Here is a 20000-nt window from a genome sequence, read left to right as displayed (position 1 = left end):
AAATAAGTGGCTATACAACACCATGCATATTTTAATAATATTTTTACTCATTTATAATACTATATTGTTTTTTTTATATATAATTATTTAAAATAGCATATATATAAACTTTTTTTACTCTTTAAAAGCAATTTTATTTTATACATTGCATACAATAAATATATTCAACATCATGCATAATATAATAATAATTTTTTACATTTACAATGCTGTATCATTATATATACTATACAATACTATTTTATAATAAAAAAGAATATTTAAAGAATATAAATGCATGTAAATTTGGATTGAATTACACGTGAACTACATGTGCTTGAAAAACTGAACGTCAGATTTAGTCTCAAACAAAAGTGTTTTTTTTTAATCGTTTTTGGAGCACTACGTGGACAACGCAGTTCCCTCCTGTTTGCGTTCAGCAGAATAAAAATGCATGAGCCTGAAAGGTTAAAGCAGACTTCCTGTGCCTTGCAGACAGCAGCCGCGGAGGACCGGCGAAAGCAAGCCAGGCTTCCCGCGCGCAGCAGAGACCCAGACCCCCGCGAGCGGCCGACGACGACGACGTAATCACGGCTCGCATTCATCACACGCCGCTTGGTTTAACACGCAATAAACCTCTGTCCTCCTTTCAGGGCGATTACATCGAGCCGGAGGACAAGGCGGACGACGATAATTACATTGACCCCACTGAGAAAACACTAGCAAGTAAGACCACAGAGGAGGCCGCTGAATTATTAATATGACTGTAACGGCTGAATCAAGTCCTAATGGTCTGTTTATAGAGCCGCTGATTAACCGAGGAGTCAAACCCTGCTTCCCCGCTCGCGTCAACGGCCCGGGTGAGACTTCAGCACGTTACTTCTCTCATGGATCAAATGGTAAAAACTCGTGTAACGATTTATTTTGGTGGGGTTTTTTTTCAGATTTCTATGAGGTTCCTGATATGAAGGTGGGTATTCGCATCATGATATTAATTATAATAATTATGATGTTCTTTGCGTGCGTTTTATTCAGCAAGAAAAGTCTCTCATTAGATGCCAGCTACACGATGAGAGAAACTGTGGTTTTAGCACAACTGTTATTAAAAATAATATCAGCAAAAATAAGTGGTTATACGACATCATGCATAATTTAATATTTTTTACTCATTTATAATACTATATTCTATTTATATATATATATATATATATATATATGAAATATATATATATATATATATAATAAATATATATATATATAAAAAAATTATATAATAAAATTAAAAAAAAAATATATATATATATATATATATATATATATATATATATGTATATATATTACAAGTGTTATATATAGTTATATATATTTTATTATTTTTTTTTATTTTTTCATTTTATTTTATACAATTTATGCAATAAATATATTATATTTAAATATATAAAATAAATAAAATTCTATTTATATATATATATATATCCTTTTTGTACTTTTTAAATTGTGGCCTGGACTGATACTACAACAAACAACATCGTACATCACACATGTTTTTAATTGATGTATTTCTATTTATTTGCTTCACAACCGCTCTGACGAATGCCTGTGTTTAATTACAGGAGAGTTCTCCGTCTAAGAAAAGGTAAAACTCCATTTACTAATTATTGTATTACACACATGGAACTTGAACATATAATGCTGCTGAAGTCAGTTTTCTTTATGTCATTAATTACAGCACTAACGATATTCAGCGTGGATACAAAATGACCCTTTGACTTAATTTAAGGCAGCGACACGCTAGAAGAGACTAGAATAGTTGCGGGTTAAAACCTACACAACTACATGTGGTCAGACCTATAGTGACGCTGTTAAGACCACGGTTTTTCTAAGAAAGATCTCTGAATGATTCAGTCCCTCACTTCCTCGTCACATGCTTCTCTCTTCTGTGTTTTCTTCTGATCAACAGGAGTAACTCGACCCTGCAGCCCAACACACATACAGCGCCACCTAAAGCCAGTCCACGGTATTACACCGACAGAACCACCAATCACAAACCACTAGATGAACTCGTAGCACCTTTACAATCATTACTACCACATCAGAATATTATAGTTTCTGTCGAAATATGCAAAGATGCACATATACCTCTTCAGTTTGATTATTATGGCTCTCTAACTAAACGCTTATTCAGTGTCTGCAAAGTATGTGTTTTAAAGAAAGGTTTATTGCACAAATAATGTTTTATCTTTTTTTTTAGAATTACCCCCAGAAAGCCAACAATAACTCCAGTGAGTACTGATGATTTCTTATAGCTTTGTGTGTGTGTGTGTATATATGTGTATATATATAAATATATATATATATATATATGTGTGTGTGTGTGTGTGTGTGTGTGTGTGTACATAGATGTATAATGTATATGTGTGTATATATATATATATATATATATATATATATATATATATATATTAATGTGTGTGTGTATGTATATATATATATATGTATATTAGAGCTGTCAAATGATTCATCATTATTAATCACAAGCAGAATAAAAAAAACTGTGTGTACTGTGTATGTTTATTATGTATATATAAATACACAAAAAAAAAATATATATATATATATATATATATATATATATGTAAGTTTCAAAATATATACTGTTTTTATGTATTTATATATAAATAATATATTATACACAGTACACAGAATGATGTAAAACTTTTATTTTGGATGTGATTAATCACAATTAATCATTTGACAGCACTAATACGCACACACTCGTATATACAGTAAGCGGGAGCCGAGCCTGTAGCTGTTCTATATTTAAGCATCCAAGTCTTGAATCTGATGCAAGCTGCAACCGGGAGCCGTGCAAGCAGATAAAGACAGGTGTAACGTGGGCTCTTTTGGGCTCGTTGAAGACCAGACGTGCCGCCGCATTCGGAATCATCTGTAGAGGTTTGATTGTGCTCGCTGCTAGAAGAGCGTTGCAGTGGTCCTGACTCGAAATTACGAGGACCTGGACAAGAAGGCGTAGGAGAAACCATGGCCTGTATGAAGGGAGCAAGGGATGTAGCGTATGCGGAGAAGATGAGCGGTCCGAGAACTGATCCCTGAGGAACCCCAGACCAAACGGGAGAAGATGAGCGGTCCGAGAACTGATTCCTGAGGAACCCCAGACCAAACCGGAGAAGATGAGCGGTCCGAGAACTGATCCGTGAGGAACCCCAGACCAAACCGGAGAAGATGAGCGGTCCAAGAACTGATCCCGGAGGAACCCCAGACCAATCCGGAGAAGATGAGCGGTCCGAGAACTGATCCCTGAGGAACCCCAGACCAAACCGGAGAAGATGAGCGGTCCGAGAAGCTGATCCCTGAGGAACCCCAGACCAAACCGGAGAAGATGAGCGGTCCGAGAGCTGATCCCTGAGGAACCCCAGACCAAACCGGAGAAGATGAGCGGTCCGAGAACTGATCCCTGAGGAACCCCAGACCAAACCGGAGAAGATGAGCAGCCCAAGATCTGATCCTGAGGAACCCCAGACCAAACCAGAGAAGATGAGCAGCCCAAGAACTGATCCCTGAGGAACCCCAGACCAAACCGGAGAAGATGAGCGGTCCAAGAACTGATCCCGGAGGAACCCCAGACCAATCCGGAGAAGATGAGCGGTCCGAGAACTGATCCCTGAGGAACCCAGACCAAACCGGAGAAGATGAGGCGGCCCGAGAAGCTGATCCCTGAGGAACCCCAGACCAAACCAGAGAAGATGAGCGGTCCGAGAGCTGATCCTGAAGAACCCCAGACCAAACCGGAGAAGATGAGCGGTCCGAGAACTGATCCGTGAGAACCCAGACCAAACCGGAGAAGATGAGCAGCCCAAGAACTGATCCTGAGGAACCCCAGACCAAACCGGAGAAGATGAGCGGTCCGAGAACTGATCCTGAGGAACCCCAGACCAAACCGGAGAAGATGAGCGGCCCGAGAGCTGATCCCTGAGGAACCCCAGACCAAACCGGAGAAGATGAGCGGTCGAGAACTGATCCCTGAGGAACCCCAGACCAAACCGGAGAAGATGAGCGGCCCGAGAGCTGATCCCTGAGGAACCCCAGACCAAACCAGAGAAGATGAGCGGTCCGAGAGCTGATCCCTGAGGAACCCCAGACCAAACCGGAGAAGATGAGCGGTCCGAGAACTGATCCGTGAGGAACCCCAGACCAAACCGGAGAAGATGAGCAGCCCAAGAACTGATCCCTGAGGAACCCCAGACCAAACCAGAGAAGATGAGCAGCCCAAGAACTGATCCGTGAGGAACCCCAGACCAAACCGGAGAAGATGAGCGGTCCGAGAGCTGATCCCTGAGGAACCCCAGACCAAACCGGAGAAGATGAGCAGCCCAAGAACTGATCCCTGAGGAACCCCAGACCAAACCGGAGAAGATGAGCGTTCCGAGAACTGATCCCTGAGGAACCCCAGACCAAACCGGAGAAGATGAGCAGCCCAAGAACTGATCCCTGAGGAACCCCAGACCAAACCAGAGAAGATGAGCAGCCCAAGAACTGATCCCTGAGGAACCCCAGACCAAACCAGAGAAGATGAGCGGTCCGTGAACTGATCCCTGAGGAACCCCAGACCAAACCTCTCCTCTCCCAGTCAGATAGGATTCAAACCAGAGATGAGAGGGTGGACAGGAGGATCTGATCCAGCAGAATGAGAACAGATGATTTGAGCGAGAGTAGAGCGGCCTCAGTTAAATTGCCACTCTTGAAACCTGACTGGTAAACATTGAGTTTGTTGTTCTTTGGAAGAAACAACGATAGCCGCTAAAAACCACCCGCTCAAGTGTTTTCACTATGAATGGAAGGAGAGAGACTATATTTATGTTTAATGTAGGTTTTTTAGCAGTGAGGTTGGGGAGAGATGTGTTGACAATGTCTGTAAGTGCTATGTATATATAAATATATATATATATTTTTTTTTGTGCAAATGATGGTCTGAAACGATGTGTTTTAAGCAGGAACCGCAGTCAGAGGACGAGTATGAGGTGTGTGACGCAGACGAGGGTGAGTATCCGTCACAGAAATGACCTGAGCTAAAGAAGGCATGAAAAACCACGTACGTAACACGTGTCTGATTGTCGTTAGGTGTCAGCGAAGGGCCAGAAACGACCACAGAGACCCGGAGATCATCAATGCCCAAGCCTCGACCTAGAGACCTGTAAGTGACTCCCTTAAACACTGAACGATAACCAATCAATCTCCCATTCCGACAGTTCATCACTGCTTTCTTTCAGGAAGAAGCCTAATGCTGTTTTCACACCGGTATGGACTCGCTTATCTCATTTAATCTGTAATATTTCACGCTAAATCGAAACATTTCGTGACTAATGCTTATTTATTTTTGCAGAAGTCAAACGTTGCTCACAGAGACAGCGAAGGTAACTATCGAAATCACCGCAAAAGAACAGAAAAAGAGCTCACAGCTTTAAATAATAAGATGAAAGAAAAGCAATAAATGTTTTAAGCAGTTTACAACACTGGTTATAAGGCTTCTTAACTTCGCACTTGTTATTCTGAAAAAGAAGTCCGAAATAAATAAGTTAAACAGTGTTTTTAAGTTCGCTTATCAAACCAAATAAGGCAAAATAAAAACTACACTACTGGTCAAACTACTGCTGCATTCCACAAATTTTAAGTTTAAGATTTGCATTATGGGTGCATGCTGAAAAATGGCATACTGCATGTTTCTGATGCAGAACTCCGTAAAGCTAATGTGAAATTTGGCCGATGCATGCATGCATGAGCATACTGCGTGTTTCCGATGCAGTTTTCCAAAACGTAAGCTCTGACTGATAATGCACGAAAATGCAATGAATGCAGGTCCGTGCACGCATGCATAGAGAAAATTGGCGTGCCAATGCAATATTGCGTAAATTAATATAATGAACAATCTGGCAGATGCATGCATGCATACGGAAAAAGTAGCATGATGCACCAATAAAATGTAACTCTCATAGATCCATGCATGCATGCACACAGAAAACTAGCATACTACTCAAGTAGGCCATTCTGCATATAGCCAACCTGATGGCTTCCTGCACATTTATAAAAAGCGACTTTCATTCTGACCTTGTATTGTTGCGCTGTACTACCGACCGCGTGCTCTCTGTTACAGCCACATCTAGTAAAACAGCGCCAGTAACTACATCACGAAGCCCCCTGGACACCATGCAGAGCCTGACACCAACAGGGTTCCATCGAGCCAAGTAAAAACAGAAAAAGAGTTTCTCCTTTATGCATAAACTGTTATAATCGCAGCAGAACTAAACCGCAGTCTCCTTGTCTGCTATAGGATGCCTCTGCCTCGACAGCTTCCCTCCCAAAGTAAGATTAAAGGTCTTTCAGTTTGCAATAGACGCATTTGTATGTCCATAAAGCCAATATAAATATCTGAACGTTTTATGAATGAGCTGTTGATTAATATTGTTTCATTTCCACAGGCAGAGGGGCGTTGCCTTCAGACAGCAGATCAGCTAGAGACGCCGAAGAGGTGACCTTCCTTTAAAAGCGTTTACCTCTTTATTCGTATGCTTTCATTTCGTAGGGTTTGGCTCCGAGAGAAAATGAAAAAGGCCCCCGATGTCTGCGTGTCTGAGTTCTCAGCCTAACTACTATAATCAAGCGCATCCCAGCATGCACTTAGAGCGTCTGTCGGTCTCACTGTCCCGTTTATCTCTCACAGGAAGCTGGCGTGTATAAAAAGGCTTGGTACGCCAGCAGCTGTGACCGCAAGACAGCAGAGGACGCTCTCATTCGCTCAGCTAAGGCACGACAGACCTGCACAAAATCACACAAAAACTAGGCTGAATGACGCTGCATTATAAATACCAGCAAGAGCAAGGGGCAGACGGGACTATTAGTGTGCACTAAAAACATGTTCAGTACTTGAAAACAAAATATATAGTGTATATATAGTAAGAAGAAAAACTTATTTCAGCTAGCTGCCAAACATTTCTTGTTTTCAACTTGACATGTCGTATTAAAAAAACTAACTAAAACAGCTACATTTTAGCATAAAGTTTTTGTCACTGTGCATCTTTATCATTAACACATGCATGTATTTTAAAATGTAGATTTATATATTTATATTCTTATATTTTATATTATAATTCTTATATATTATATTATATAAAAGATTTTCCTAAATATATATATTTAATTGCAATTAGTCATTTGACAGCAATAAAATATATATATTTATTTATTTATTTATATGCAAATACAGATCTTTTTTTACATTTTCAAAAATCATAGTTTTTTTTTGACCCAACTGCAGTTTGATTGAGATAAATTGGAATGCATAATAGAAAAATAGATTTTTGAAAATTGTTATCTGTTGCTGCAAATGAATGAACTCTTCATGCGTGTGTGTGCATGTAAAAACATAACTTAAAATAATTCAAATACGCATGTACATACACATATACATTGCATTTCGAAAGTTTTCACTTCTTTTCAGTTTTGCGTCGCAGCATTAATCTGTGCTCCATACATCATGACGACGAAGTGAAAACTGAAATGTCTGAAATGTAGAAATGTCTGAAAAAAAATCACGTTTACCTAAGCATTCGGGCATTTTGGAAGCCAAACGTCTCACGATCACCTCCGAGAGGTTTCTGCGCCACGACTGGAGTCCGCCTGCGCTAAATGAAATGGAACGGACATGATTCAGAAAGGCACACATCTGTCTGGTCAACTTCATGCATTTCCTCTGACCTGATCGTGAAAAGATGCATGAGAAACGCATTTTAATCCGACAGCTTAAACCACTTCAGGAGCTTCCAGACCAGACGCATTCTGGAAAAAAACAAGCATTAACCTAAAATAAAAAGAATAGTTTCCCTAGCCCTGCTTTACAGCATCACCAGATAATTACTGGCTGCTGTCTCATAGTTAAAATAGTCAAATGTAGCATGGTGGAAATAGTAATGCAAGCTAATAATACACTTGTAAGCTGCTTAGCAGATGCATGAACCGCCTCGGTCTCTCTGTGAGGGGTGTAACGCTCAACTTTGTGTGATTTGCTTCCAGGACGGCTCTTTTCTGCTCAGGAAGAGCTCCGGTGTGGACGCGCAGCAGCCCTACACACTGGTGGTGTTCTACAACAGCCGAGTTTACAACATCCCCGTCCGCTACATCGCTTCCACCAAACAGTACTCTTTGGGGAAAGAAAAACAAGGAGAGGAGGTAAAAAAAAGAGAGGATTTGGGCACTTAATTCATGTTGTGTCACTCTTAAGTGATGTGACTTAAGTGTCAAAATGCTTTCTGATATAACATGGAGAAAATCACCTTCAAAGTTGTCCGAATGAAGTTCATAGCAGTGAATATTTCTAATCAGAAAGTAAAGTTCGATTTAGTCATTGTAGGAAATTTTCAAAATACATTTACACTTTTTTTGTCAGATTGCAAGCTGATATCTTAAACTGCTTTTTTCTCGCAACCGAGGTCGTTTTCTCAGAGCTAAAACTAATTTGCCATGTCTACCTGCGATAATGTCTTTATTTTTCTTTTTATAATATGAGTATAATAGCACGTCATCTACTTTGCAAAAAAACAACAACAACCAAAAGCATTCACTGCACAATAAAGTCTATCAGAATGCAGTTAAATAAAAATGATTAACGTATTCACATTTTTAGGGTTTTTTCATTTTTTTCTAAAGATAAAACAAGGACCGTTGTGAAATGTTTGTGAGCAGCGCTGCAGTGTTTCCCCTTTTAGACGAATCTGTTTCTGAACAAATCAATGATTCAGCTATGCATTTCTAAATGCAGTCGCTTGCTTCGTTCCTAAATGAATCTGTCACTTTGAACGAATCACTCGAATGAATGATGTAATGAAGACAGGAGCTCCCTGACCCTTCATAGTGACCCACATAGTGATTAATGACATTATGGGGGGGAAAAATCCAATAAACACTGAGATATAATATTTGTTTGCAATATTGCACACTTAATTCGATCTCATAAATTGCACGAAAAACAGTCACATTTATTATTTTCTTTTTATTGCATGGAAACAGTCGATCACTAACCTCTCTCTCTCTCTCTCTCAAGCGTTTCAGCAGCGTCTCGGACATCATTGAGAACCACCAGAGGAATCCTCTAGTGCTGGTCGACTCACAAAGCAACACCAAAGACTCCACCAAACTCAGACACGCAGTCAAGCCGTGACGAAGAGGCGCCAAAACCAACCTGAAGACGCTCGTGCCAATCGAGAGGGTGCTGACGTTCATTCAGCCGTGTGGTAGTTTCACATCCTACCTTTAACAGACGATGGAAACAGATCTACGCTTGCGAAGCTGGGACTTGCTGCTACTTTTATAACTTATTTTTCCGAACGACGGGTCGGAGGCCGCTGGCACAAGATGCAGGTCCTTACGTGACGAAATTTTTTAATTTTTTTAAATGTTGAAATACAGCGCAGAAGAACGAGTTTTGTGCAAACCTTCATGAAAAAAACAGTTGTGTAAAGATATAAGCATGCGTGGTACAGCTGTACAGTTTATATATGCTCATGGGTGTATGAAACGTGTTTTACCTAACAGTAAAAAAAACCTTTTTAATTTTAAGTGGTTGTTTTGTGTACGTTACGACTGCATTGCATAATTAATAACATTATGGGGGGGAAAAATCCAATAAATACCGAAATATAATATTTGTTTGCAATATTGCACACTCCTCATTCATTTACATTGGGGAACATTATTTAATAATATTAATATTATTTAATTAATAATATTATTACATGGATAGGCTACTGTTTTCTATAAATTTAATGTATACATATTTTTAATTTTTTTTTTTTTAATCAAAATAACCCAACTGCGGTTTGATTGAGGTTTACCGGAGCGCACAATGAAAAAAACCTGATATTTGACTCTTTATTCATACATAATATAAACATCTTTATTATACGATAATGTGTGCTCGTTTTAGGACAAAGAAAATGCAACTAAAATCAAATAAAGTTTCGCCTGAAGTTAAGACACTTTCTTAACTTTGTAATTAAATATTGATTTGGAGCCAAACCGTAAACTTTTTCATATTTCCCCTGGTGTTACCAAAAAAAAAAATACAAATTTAATGCAAAAAAAAAATCTTTATATAATGTCAAATTTAAAGTCCTGACATCCACTATTAATGCGTGTATAGCAAAAAATATAATTGTTTTTTTAACCACATATAGACTACGGTTGAGACTGATATCCGTTTATAATACCTGGCAACCCAAAATGTAATATTTACCATGTTTCTATCCCCTAGCAATGTTTTTAAACTTCCAGATTATCTGTTATAAAGCATAATAAAGCGACGCTAAGCATTTTAAGATATGCAAAAAGGTCAGGAGCATTTATCCAAGATCATAAAACATCAAAACAACGAACGTGAATTTTCTAAATAATTATATTTCTTTATTTGTCGATGGCTCTAGAGGGTTTTTCATTTTCGTGGAGGCACTTCTACAAGGTGTCATTCACAGCCGTTAGTGCAACACTACCAGTGTTTCAACTTCTACACAAACACAAGAGACACGTTCACTTTGGTATTTCAAGTCAAAGCGGACCGCAGGCTTTCTTCAACCATTTACAGAGCGCCTGGATCGCAGTGCAATCAAAATAAACTACAGTGATCCTAAAAAAAACAACTTTGGCTTCATAAATGAGAATAAAAATATTTTTGGGGGGGAAAAATTCCAGCTACACCTGAAACGTCACATTAACGATCGAATAAACGTACGGTAATTAAACTCTTGATTAAACCCTTAATCAAACCCGCATAACTTATTTCATCAGCTGAAAAATAAATACATAAATACGAAACACGACTTTAGAGATGCTTCGCCAATCCTGCGTCAGTATACGCTCACGCATACGGGTGTAGTTTGAACCTAATGCTAAACATACCGGCCTCCTACGAAGAGAATCGAGATCCGTAAACATTTCCGTCACGTGACAGGTGATTATTAAAGCAACAAAGTGAGTAGCGATGTTTACAAAATAATGCAAAGCTACATACGGCGCTAAGACGAACCGAAGTCTTGGCGCTCAATCGCACGACGTTCAGCGTGAAGGTCAACACGCTTCTTATAGATTAGTATTAAGCTAACGGACCGGAATATGGCAATATTACCTGAGGTCTCTGCGATAATCTCACAAAACCTGAGCTATCGCAGTATGGCGCCAAATCCAAATTTGCCGCCATTTTTCATCCGCTACTGCACTTTTTCACATTTTGGAACGAAATAAATAATGCTTGCTCGTGTCATAAATACTCAAGCGCCCGAGAAAGGGTTTATTACTACAAAGAACGAAACTATTCCTCGCCCTGAGATTTGCATAGTAACCAAAAAAAAAAGCTTTTCTAGCTAGGTCTCGTTTCCAGCCGAAATGGTCCCTGGATTCTTAAATCGGGCCGGATTTTTTGCGGACAAGAAAAATTATCGTCTCGTTTTTCGCTTCCTGTTCGAAATACGATTATTTCGCTTCCCCCGCTGGCAGGATTGCTTCGCTTGTCCCCAGCGAAAGGCCACTTAAACATTTTGACCTGAAACGAGGCAATTTTCACTTGCGTAGAAAATCCTTACCGATCAATATTTTGGCTACAAACGAGGCAAAGCTAAATCTAGGCTAGAAAGGCGTGTTTTGCATAGTAACCCTGCACAGCACTTATTAGTATGCATGTCTATCTGCCGAAGAGCTGGTTCCAGCCTCGGGTCGCCTCCATCAGGTGTCTCTGTCCGTGACCCACCCAGGCTTCTTGGTTCGCGAAAAGCCGCCCGCAAAACCAGCATTTAAACGCGGGCTGCAGGACGACGCTTTCCGAAGCGGTCGGTACGACGGTGTACTTCCTTCCGCACACTCTTTTGAGCCTCAGTTTCAAGCTGAACCTCTCTTTCACCGTCCCGTTCGGCCACGCTCTCCTGCGGTGGGACGCGTGGCAGCCGGCGACCAGGCCGCGGCGGAAGGCGTCGCAGGCGGACTCCGAGAGGGCTTTGAGGGTTTTGCGAGAAAGCAGGACCCGCCGCACGGCGCCCCGGTGCCTGTGGACCACGCGCATGATGTTGGCGACCTCGGGGATATCCGAGTCGGGATGGTTGAGGACGATCACGGGCTGGCTGCCGCGCGGGATCTTGACGGATTGCGAGGAGCTGTGGGGAATCAGCCGGAGCGTCGCCGGAGCGTCTCGAGGAGCCGGCTCCCAGAAGAGGACGGAGGCTGGAGGCGGTGGCTTCGGGGATTTCGAGCCCGCCGAGGTCCGGTCTCCCGCGCGCTTTCGGTCCAGAGACGCGAGAGGGACGCTCGGGACGCTCGTGACGCTGGATCCGGAGGCCGTTGCTGTGACGGACGTGGAAGATCGCTGGTTTGCATCTGATGAAAAAAAAACACGGAGCAGAAGAGTAACTAACATGCTTTCAAACAGGTTCGCATAATAATGTTCACTCTTGTCTGTTCTCTATTTGACACTGTTAAGAGCTTTGGCACGATTTGCATTGATAAAAGCATTATAATTATATTATAATACTCATAACAACGCTAAAACGTGTTTTGATAATACTGTATATAGTGGAAAACTCTGGATTTTAAATGATTAAATAATGACATTTTAATTATATTTTATTTCTTGCATTAAATGCATTGAATGTTGACAATAGATATCTCAGATTAATGGTTACCATTAGCTATTTTGCGTAAGACATAAAAACAATATTATTATTATTATAATTTTTATGGAGATTTATGGAGCATTTGGAGATTTTTTTTTTATTACTATATTTAGCATTAGTGGCAACAATTAATTGATTGGTAAGACTGAACCATTTCAGGGGAAATAAAATGTTTTTATACAATTATTGCATTGAATATAATTCTTGCACTGAATGCTGTGAATGTTTGTGGCAACAATCCACCGCCGAACAGCAATCAAAGCGATCAAAGATTCAGGTGAAATACAGTGTTTTGATGCATATATGGAAAATATGTTTAAACAATCCTATTTTAATTACTATATTTTGCTTCTTGCGTTAAATAATTTGAATATATGTGGTAACGATAAATAGTTTGCAAAGGTTACCGAGCTATTTCAGAGTTAACAAACAATATGTTTTTATAATAATAATTTATTACAAATTATTATTTTAAATATAACAAATAGACATATTTCAAATATATAATTTTCATTTATTTATTTAATTTATTACTCAATAATTACTATTAGTATAATAATATTATTATTATTATTAATACAGATATTTCAAATATAAAGTATTTTTCAAATGGCATCAGACAAGCTTTTTTGGCATTTTGCTATAGAAACATATCCATGATATAGCTCTTAAAGTGTTTATAAGATCAACATTATTTTATTTACCATATGCAACATTTATGGTAAAAATGACTGCATATACAGATATTCATACAAGTGAATAACTTCATCTCAATACCATTTATATACAGCGGCTCATACACGTAGATCTCCATACAAGCTTAGACATAAACTATGAGACTCTAAACGACAAGTCTGGAATAAGTTTCAATGTTTTGTTGGCCGAACAATCAGCGTACACATTATTTTACTCTACCGTTTTATTTAGATCCCACTCACAAGAAGCCAATAAAACATTTCAGTCAAGTCAAGAGAAATTCCCAGCCTTTTAACGATTGACTAAGGGATACAAAACACAACGAGCACACCTGCGTATCCCAGAGCGCTCTGCTCGTTGCTTACCTGCGGCGCGCGTGAAGTCTCTCAGAGCTCCATCGGAGCCGGCGTGCGGAGGTAAGGTCCGATCCGCTCTCGCTTCATCCAGCAAATGGATGACTGTTGTTAAAGGCAGCTCATCCACCGGAGCGCTGCAGCTCTCCGTCTGACCCACCGGGACCGGGCGCTCTCTGGGGTCCATGTTGTTTGTGCACTCGTCAGCATCGCCACGGAACAACAGGCCCCCGTCTTCACTTTGACACTCGCTCGGATCTTTCCGGGGAGATCCAGAGGACGGACTCACGCCGCCGAACCCTTCCGGAGGATCTAGCTCATCGAACGGCGCCGAGACGAGCCGCGAGCTGCACCTCTCTTCCGAAGAACCCGCGTCCGAAGTCAGATCGCTATGACAACCTGAATCTCCCTGGCACGCCGTGAAGTTTTCCTCGGATTCGCTGAAGGCTTTGTCCTGGCAGTCACCGAGGCTGTTGCGGTCGCGCGCCTCGAGGCGAACGCCGGCAGGCTCCCGATCGCCGCCGCTTTGCTGGCTTCTTATCCTCTCGACCACCGAGGACAGAAAGTCCTGCTGAGCTGCGCATCCTTCCCGCGCCTTTCCGACGGACGGAGAACTTCTAGGCGCCACCCGAGTACGGATATCGTCGGATCGCTCTTGCCGATCCTTCGGAGCGTCTTGCTTGTTTGACGGAATGACTTTGAGGACCAAATGCTTTTTGCCGTCCACCATCTTGAACCGGACCACCTTGGTGGTGCAATCCGGGGGAACCGATATATTGTTCTTCTCCATAAGTCCGCTTAGCTTATCGTTCCCGGCGCACCATTTTGCGTTGGCTGGCGACGGCAGGGGTGAAACTAAACCTCGCTCGCCGTTGAAAGACGAGGACCAGTTTTTACCAGCACAAGCGGTCCTTTCAAGATACTGCTGCGTTTCCTCCAAGGTCTTCTCGGGGTCCAGCAAGACGCCGTAGTCATCCATCACACCGTTTGTGGAGAACGGGAGCAACCGGGACGTCCACCGGGGTTCTGGTTTTGGAAGCAAGCGCTCGAACTCTTGAGAAAGCTTCCCGTCTCGCTTCCTCCAATTTCTCCGGCTCCACCTCCGCCGGCACGCAGCGGCCATGCGCTTGAAGAGCTCGTTTTTGGGCGCACCTCCATTAGCGGCGCCGCACGGGTGGCACGCGAACTGCGTAACCTCCCGGAAGGAGAGCTCGCACTTGGGACATTCGTAGCGGCCGGCGAGGGCGTGGCGGGTTTGGCAGTGTTCGGTCAGCTGCGGAAGCGTGCGCCGGACGCCGTCCCCGCAAACCCCGCAAGCGAACAAGCAACCGTCGTGCTGCATGCGGTGCTGCTGGAGCGCGGCGAACGCGGGCGACGAGAAAGCGCAGACGTCGCAGGGAAACGCCGGCGGGCTCCCTTTGCCCCCGTGGGCGATCTTAAAATGCATCATTAATTCGCCGGGTCCGAAGGAGATGCCGTCGTCGCACGAGGAGCAGGTGAACGTGTTCAGAGCCTTCTCGGACTTCCCCGTGGCTTTCCACCCGCGTGCCGTGACGTCCCTCTCCTCTTTCACGGCGCTGCGTTCGGCGGGGAGCGAAAAGGAGGTCTTCCTGAGACGTAGGCGTTTATGCCAAACGTCCCTCTCTTCCTTCCCGACCTGAGCGTCGGCACTGACCCCGTTCATTTTGGATGCGCAGAGCCCTACACAAGACAGGGGAAATTTGAGCTTTCTAAAACCCAATAAACAATACAAAAACTCGCGACAGCGTAATTAATAACCTGCGTCTAAGTGCACTACGTAAGTCATAGGACCTTTTTTCGTGAAGATGCATTTATTTGGGAAACGAAACTACTTTAAAAAGTGTTAAGACAAGGAAAAATAACTCCATTATTTTACCAATTACCATTAAATTACCGAATTACTCCATTGGCAGAAATATCTTCTTGTTTTACGCATAAACTAACAATGCAGTAGTTTGCCCCTCAAGTAAATATAACTTGATTTAAGAATATTTAGACAAAAAGCTTGAAATTAAATTAAGTTTTTATGTTTAAAACAAGAACAAATATCAGTGTTTTTGCCATTGAATTAATTTATTATTAAGCAAAAACGTTTTTTCGCTCAAATTTAACTTGACTTAAGAATATCTATAGATTTATACAAAAAAAAAAGGACAGAAATACTGTTTATTTTTCTGACCCTATCGACTGATTTTTTTTTCTTGGTTTAAGCAGAAACTACAATTCAACTACAATACAACTACAAATCAAGGCTTTGTATTTTATATCGGTCCTTTCGCCTTTAAAGTACACGCATTTGATTTAAGCATATCTTGATATTTTTACCGGAAACGACACACACTGAGCAAGAAAAATTATTTCTTTACAGTGCATACAGTACATATGCATTTTCTGAGAACCCTGCTTTTGTTTACTACATTTCATCGCGTGATTTTGAGTGGTTATTGTAATGCATGCTGTGTAAACTATTTCACTGACATTCAATTTAATAATTAACTAGCGTTTACGACCAAATACCTAACAAATACGACAAAGAAAAAAAAACGTGCACACGTCTGGCACATGTACGTCAACATCGAGAATTTTCTGGAAAAAAAACAGAACCTGGTTACCTTAGTAACGCAAAACCAGACTACAACATCTTTATTACAAGTCAATGAACCTAAACCGAAGTGTGCATTTAATGCATCTATGGTATTAACATGATTTTTAATACGTTTGAATTACTATAAAATGTACTCAGTCCTCTTTTGTTTACTTTTTAATTATTGTTCCTTAACTTTATTACTCTTTAACAGCTTATGAATCATGTTTGCAAGTCCATCGGTTCAATATTATGGTAATAGCATGCTATTCTTTGTAATATACTGAAAACATTGCTGCAAATTCCTTCGTAATATGATAGTGTTTTAATCCCATGATACTCATCGAAGTAGCACGGGATGGTATTGTTTTGTAAGCATACCCAGTGTCCTAACACGCATAATATCTGCCCTAAACAGTGCAGAGCATTGCTAACAGCACACAGAATTTAGGATAAATAGCATGCACGCTGGGACACGAGCATAGTTTTACTACGCGACTGTTTAATAGCTTTATGCGCGCCCGTGCACATTGATCCATGCATCTCGAAATGCATGAAACGCATGACAAAAACATACTAAACGAAGCACGAGCCGTGATGCGAACGAGTTAAATAAAGTACAGTGAGTTTGCACCTGTGGTTCAGCCGCCTGATCCCCCCCACCAGTGTCGCAATGCAATGAACGTGTTATAAAGTTTCAAAGTGGTCTCAGAAGCGGACCTGACGCGACGCATTGTCCGACCCAGACGCGACCGGTTCACTTTAGCAACTTGTGCATTTAAAGTTGACCGACAAACAGGTTTCGAGCATGCCCTTAAGCGCGCGCGACGCCGATAAAACTTTCCCTCCGCTCCCGAAGTCGCGCTTTTGCGCCGTGCGCACGCGAAAACGCGCCGAAGTGCGTGTGAAAGTGTCGAAGGTGAGCAGACTTACGGCGCTTTTCCGCCTCCCGTCCAACCAGAATCGGTCAACAGCGCGCGGCAGCCATGACAGTTCAATCCGGGGACAAAAGCAGCTCAAGCCCACGAGAACGGATTACCTGCGCGCCGCGTCGTGCTAACCTCTAATTGCGTTGTCTAAATTGCACGCGTTTTTCCGCGCGTCCAGGCCGCGCCGCTTTAGAAAGAAGCTCGCTCGTGCCGCGGGCTTGATGCGCGCAGAAAGGTCCGGCCCCGTGAAGAAAGCACGCGCTTCCTCTTTCAACATACATCGTTCAGCACTGTTTATAACGACCGTATAGAGGCCCGCAGCTCTGACATGTTGAGCGCTTTATTACACACTCGTCTGCGTTAACGAGCATGCGTGAAAAGAAGAAGAACGCACGCCTTTCTTTGTAATTGTTATTAAATTCATGGCCGTTTAAGTCAATATAGGCTCACAAATGTCGTGAAAAGTTGGAGCTTAAAACTGATTTCTGAGTCTCAAAAAGACAATTATTAATTGTAAATAAACAATAAAAAAAAAATATATATATATATATATATATATATATATATAATTTATTTACAATTAATGTTAATAAATAATATATTATTAATTGTAAATAAATAAATAAACAATAATTAAAAAAAAATATATATATATATATTATTTATTTACAATTAATATATATATATATATATATATATATATATATATATATATATATATATATATATATATATATATAAAAAAAATAATAAAAAAATTATATTTAGATGTCAAGGATGTAATGTGTTGTAAGAATCGGTGCAGTCTCATATTGAGAAAAAAGCTGCTTAAGAACTTAATACAAAGGAGTAAAATCAACATTTACTGACGACAAAGTAAATTATATAAATTGTAAAAAGTTTTTAAATGTTTTTTTTTTTAAACGAGAATGTTAAAATAAAATGAACAAATATAAAAAAGAAAAATTATATATATGTACATATATATATATATATATATATATATATATATATATATATATATATATATATAAATTAATATTAAAAAGTTCATATTAAAAAATAATATGTGTATACTGTGTTTTTATTATGCATTTATAAATACACACAATATATATTTTGAAAAGCTTTACATGCATATACATTTATGCATTTATTTTAGATTATATATAAATATATTTAATATATAAACATTTTTCATGAACATGTAAACGTGTATATCAATATATACGTGTGTGTTTGTATTATAATAAATGATACACGCAACGCTTTCATGTTCGTTGGATGCGACTAAACTGTTTGACAGCACTGAAATACAATAAATAAATATAAAAGTAAAACAAATGGGGAACAAAGGCCTAAGGAAAACACAAATCAAAAAAGTCAAGTACGGCCTGCATGCCTTTGAATATATGATAGATTATAATATAACAGATTAAGGTTTTTCTGCATGTACACTTCTGCTCATGGTGCATAAAATGTCACTTTAATCAGACTTTTCCTGCAAAAATTAGCTTTTTTTCTATATCATTTGTCTATTTGGATTAAAACTGAAATAGTTTCTTTATTGCCAGTGCCAGTCTGAAGATGCAGCTTTATTAACCGTGTAATTTATGTGCTGAAGTCTAATTACAGTCCTGTAAAATGAACGTAACACTCAAGTACGCTGCATGAGATGCAGTTATATGTACAGTAATATACAGGGAGACAAAAAGCGTGTGCATTTAACACAGTATAGAAGAACTGCTCAGTCTTTGTTCGCTTTCCCCCTTTTTTAAATAAGCAAAAATTTGATTGAATTTAATTTCAAACCAAGCAAAGCCAGCAGGGTCGGGCGGATCCTCCCAAGTCATTTGGTTTTAATGCTTTAAAGAATTAAAGAATAAATGCTGTACTTTCTCCGTAAACTGAAGAGAGCAAAAGCCCCGCCCCCCATCATGCAGAACTTCTACAGAGGCACCATCGAGAGCATCCTGTCCAGCTGCATCACGGTGTGGTCCGGAGCCTGCACCGTGTCCTGCCGTAACACACTGCAGCGCATCGTGAGAGCAGCTGAGAAAATCATTGGTGTCTCTCTCCCCCCTCTCTTGGACATTTTTAACGCTCGTCTCACCCGCAAAGCCACCAGGATAGCAGGGGACCCCACCCACCCATCCCACTGCCTCTTCAACCTGCTGCCGTCGGGGAAGAGACTGCGGAGTCTCCGAGCCAGAACCAGCAGGCTCAGGGACAGTTTCATCCACCAGGCGGTCAGGAGACTCAACTCCCTACCTACTCTGCCTTCACTCACCTCTACCTCTGGCCTCTGCCTCAGGCCTCAGACCTCAGACTGTGATCCCGACCCCCACATAAACTCATAATCTCAGGGTCTACATCTTGCACCTCAACGCACTACCTCGCTTTAATTTAATTTAATATTCCAACAAGTGCCTTGTCTGTATGTTTAATGTCTGTATATTTAATGTTGCACTATTTATATTTTAGATACTTTACCATTATTTTATTATACTTTAGTTTTTATTTTTTTAATCTCTTATTCTGCATGTTTGCAAGGTCAGAAGGGAAGAAATTTCATCTGTGCTGTATGTTGTACATAGAGCATATTTGACAATAAACTTGACTTGACTTGACTAAAGAAAAAACAAAACATGAATCATCGGTGTTGAGGACAGAGCGGCCTCTAGCGGCGAGATCCTGTCACGGCAGAAGAAGAACA

The 20000-nt window shown here is 40.6% G+C and overlaps 2 protein-coding genes across 7 annotated transcripts in view; one reads left to right on the top strand and one right to left on the bottom strand.

The window, feature by feature from the left end:
• Nucleotides 1-9606, top strand: part of blnk (B cell linker) — a 24719-nt gene extending 15113 nt beyond the window's left edge. For 2 of the 4 annotated variants that reach the window (XM_043255370.1, XM_043255373.1), the window contains 17 exons: nt 475-563; nt 633-705; nt 783-839; nt 924-949; nt 1593-1615; nt 1940-1996; nt 2231-2261; nt 4989-5037; nt 5119-5191; nt 5268-5295; nt 5381-5411; nt 6149-6239; nt 6326-6357; nt 6474-6523; nt 6716-6799; nt 8065-8220; nt 9092-9606. In XM_043255370.1, coding sequence (XP_043111305.1) covers nt 475-563; nt 633-705; nt 783-839; nt 924-949; nt 1593-1615; nt 1940-1996; nt 2231-2261; nt 4989-5037; nt 5119-5191; nt 5268-5295; nt 5381-5411; nt 6149-6239; nt 6326-6357; nt 6474-6523; nt 6716-6799; nt 8065-8220; nt 9092-9208 — 1067 coding nt within the window. In that variant the 3' untranslated portion in view covers nt 9209-9606. The remainder of the gene's footprint in view (nt 1-474; nt 564-632; nt 706-782; nt 840-923; nt 950-1592; nt 1616-1939; nt 1997-2230; nt 2262-4988; nt 5038-5118; nt 5192-5267; nt 5296-5380; nt 5412-6148; nt 6240-6325; nt 6358-6473; nt 6524-6715; nt 6800-8064; nt 8221-9091) is intronic. The other 2 variants (XM_043255371.1, XM_043255372.1) reach the window with 2 other exon arrangements.
• Nucleotides 9607-10427: 821 nt separating this feature from the next.
• Nucleotides 10428-17724, bottom strand: LOC122356546. 3 transcript variants are annotated; one of them, XM_043255367.1, is made up of 3 exons: nt 17289-17724; nt 13763-15451; nt 10428-12405 (listed from the first exon to the last, which is right to left on the bottom strand). In XM_043255367.1, exons 2-3 carry the CDS (start codon nt 15432-15434, stop codon nt 11720-11722), a joined length of 2358 nt encoding a protein of 785 aa, XP_043111302.1. In that variant the 5' UTR covers nt 15435-15451; nt 17289-17724; the 3' UTR covers nt 10428-11719. The 3 variants fall into 3 exon arrangements, with proteins under 3 accessions (XP_043111302.1, XP_043111303.1, XP_043111304.1); XM_043255368.1 differs by lacking the exon at nt 17289-17724 and adding an exon at nt 16990-17266; XM_043255369.1 differs by lacking the exon at nt 17289-17724 and adding an exon at nt 17076-17266.
• Between the last annotated feature and the right edge of the window lie 2276 nt (nt 17725-20000).

The sequence above is a fragment of the Puntigrus tetrazona genome, chromosome 13, assembly GCF_018831695.1.
Source record: "Puntigrus tetrazona isolate hp1 chromosome 13, ASM1883169v1, whole genome shotgun sequence".
In the NCBI taxonomy this organism is placed as follows: domain Eukaryota; kingdom Metazoa; phylum Chordata; class Actinopteri; order Cypriniformes; family Cyprinidae; genus Puntigrus; species Puntigrus tetrazona.
This window is presented reverse-complemented; position numbering and strand designations above follow the sequence as displayed.

Excerpts from the sequence above, each read along its gene's own strand:
- LOC122356546 (XM_043255367.1), bottom strand. The coding sequence starts at position 15,434 with ATGAACGGGGTCAGTGCCGACGCTCAGGTCGGGAAGGAAGAGAGGGAC. Across the intron at positions 12,406-13,762 it reads AGACTTCACGCGCGCCGCAG|ATGCAAACCAGCGATCTTCC; the intron begins GTAAGCAACGAG and ends TTTTTTCATCAG.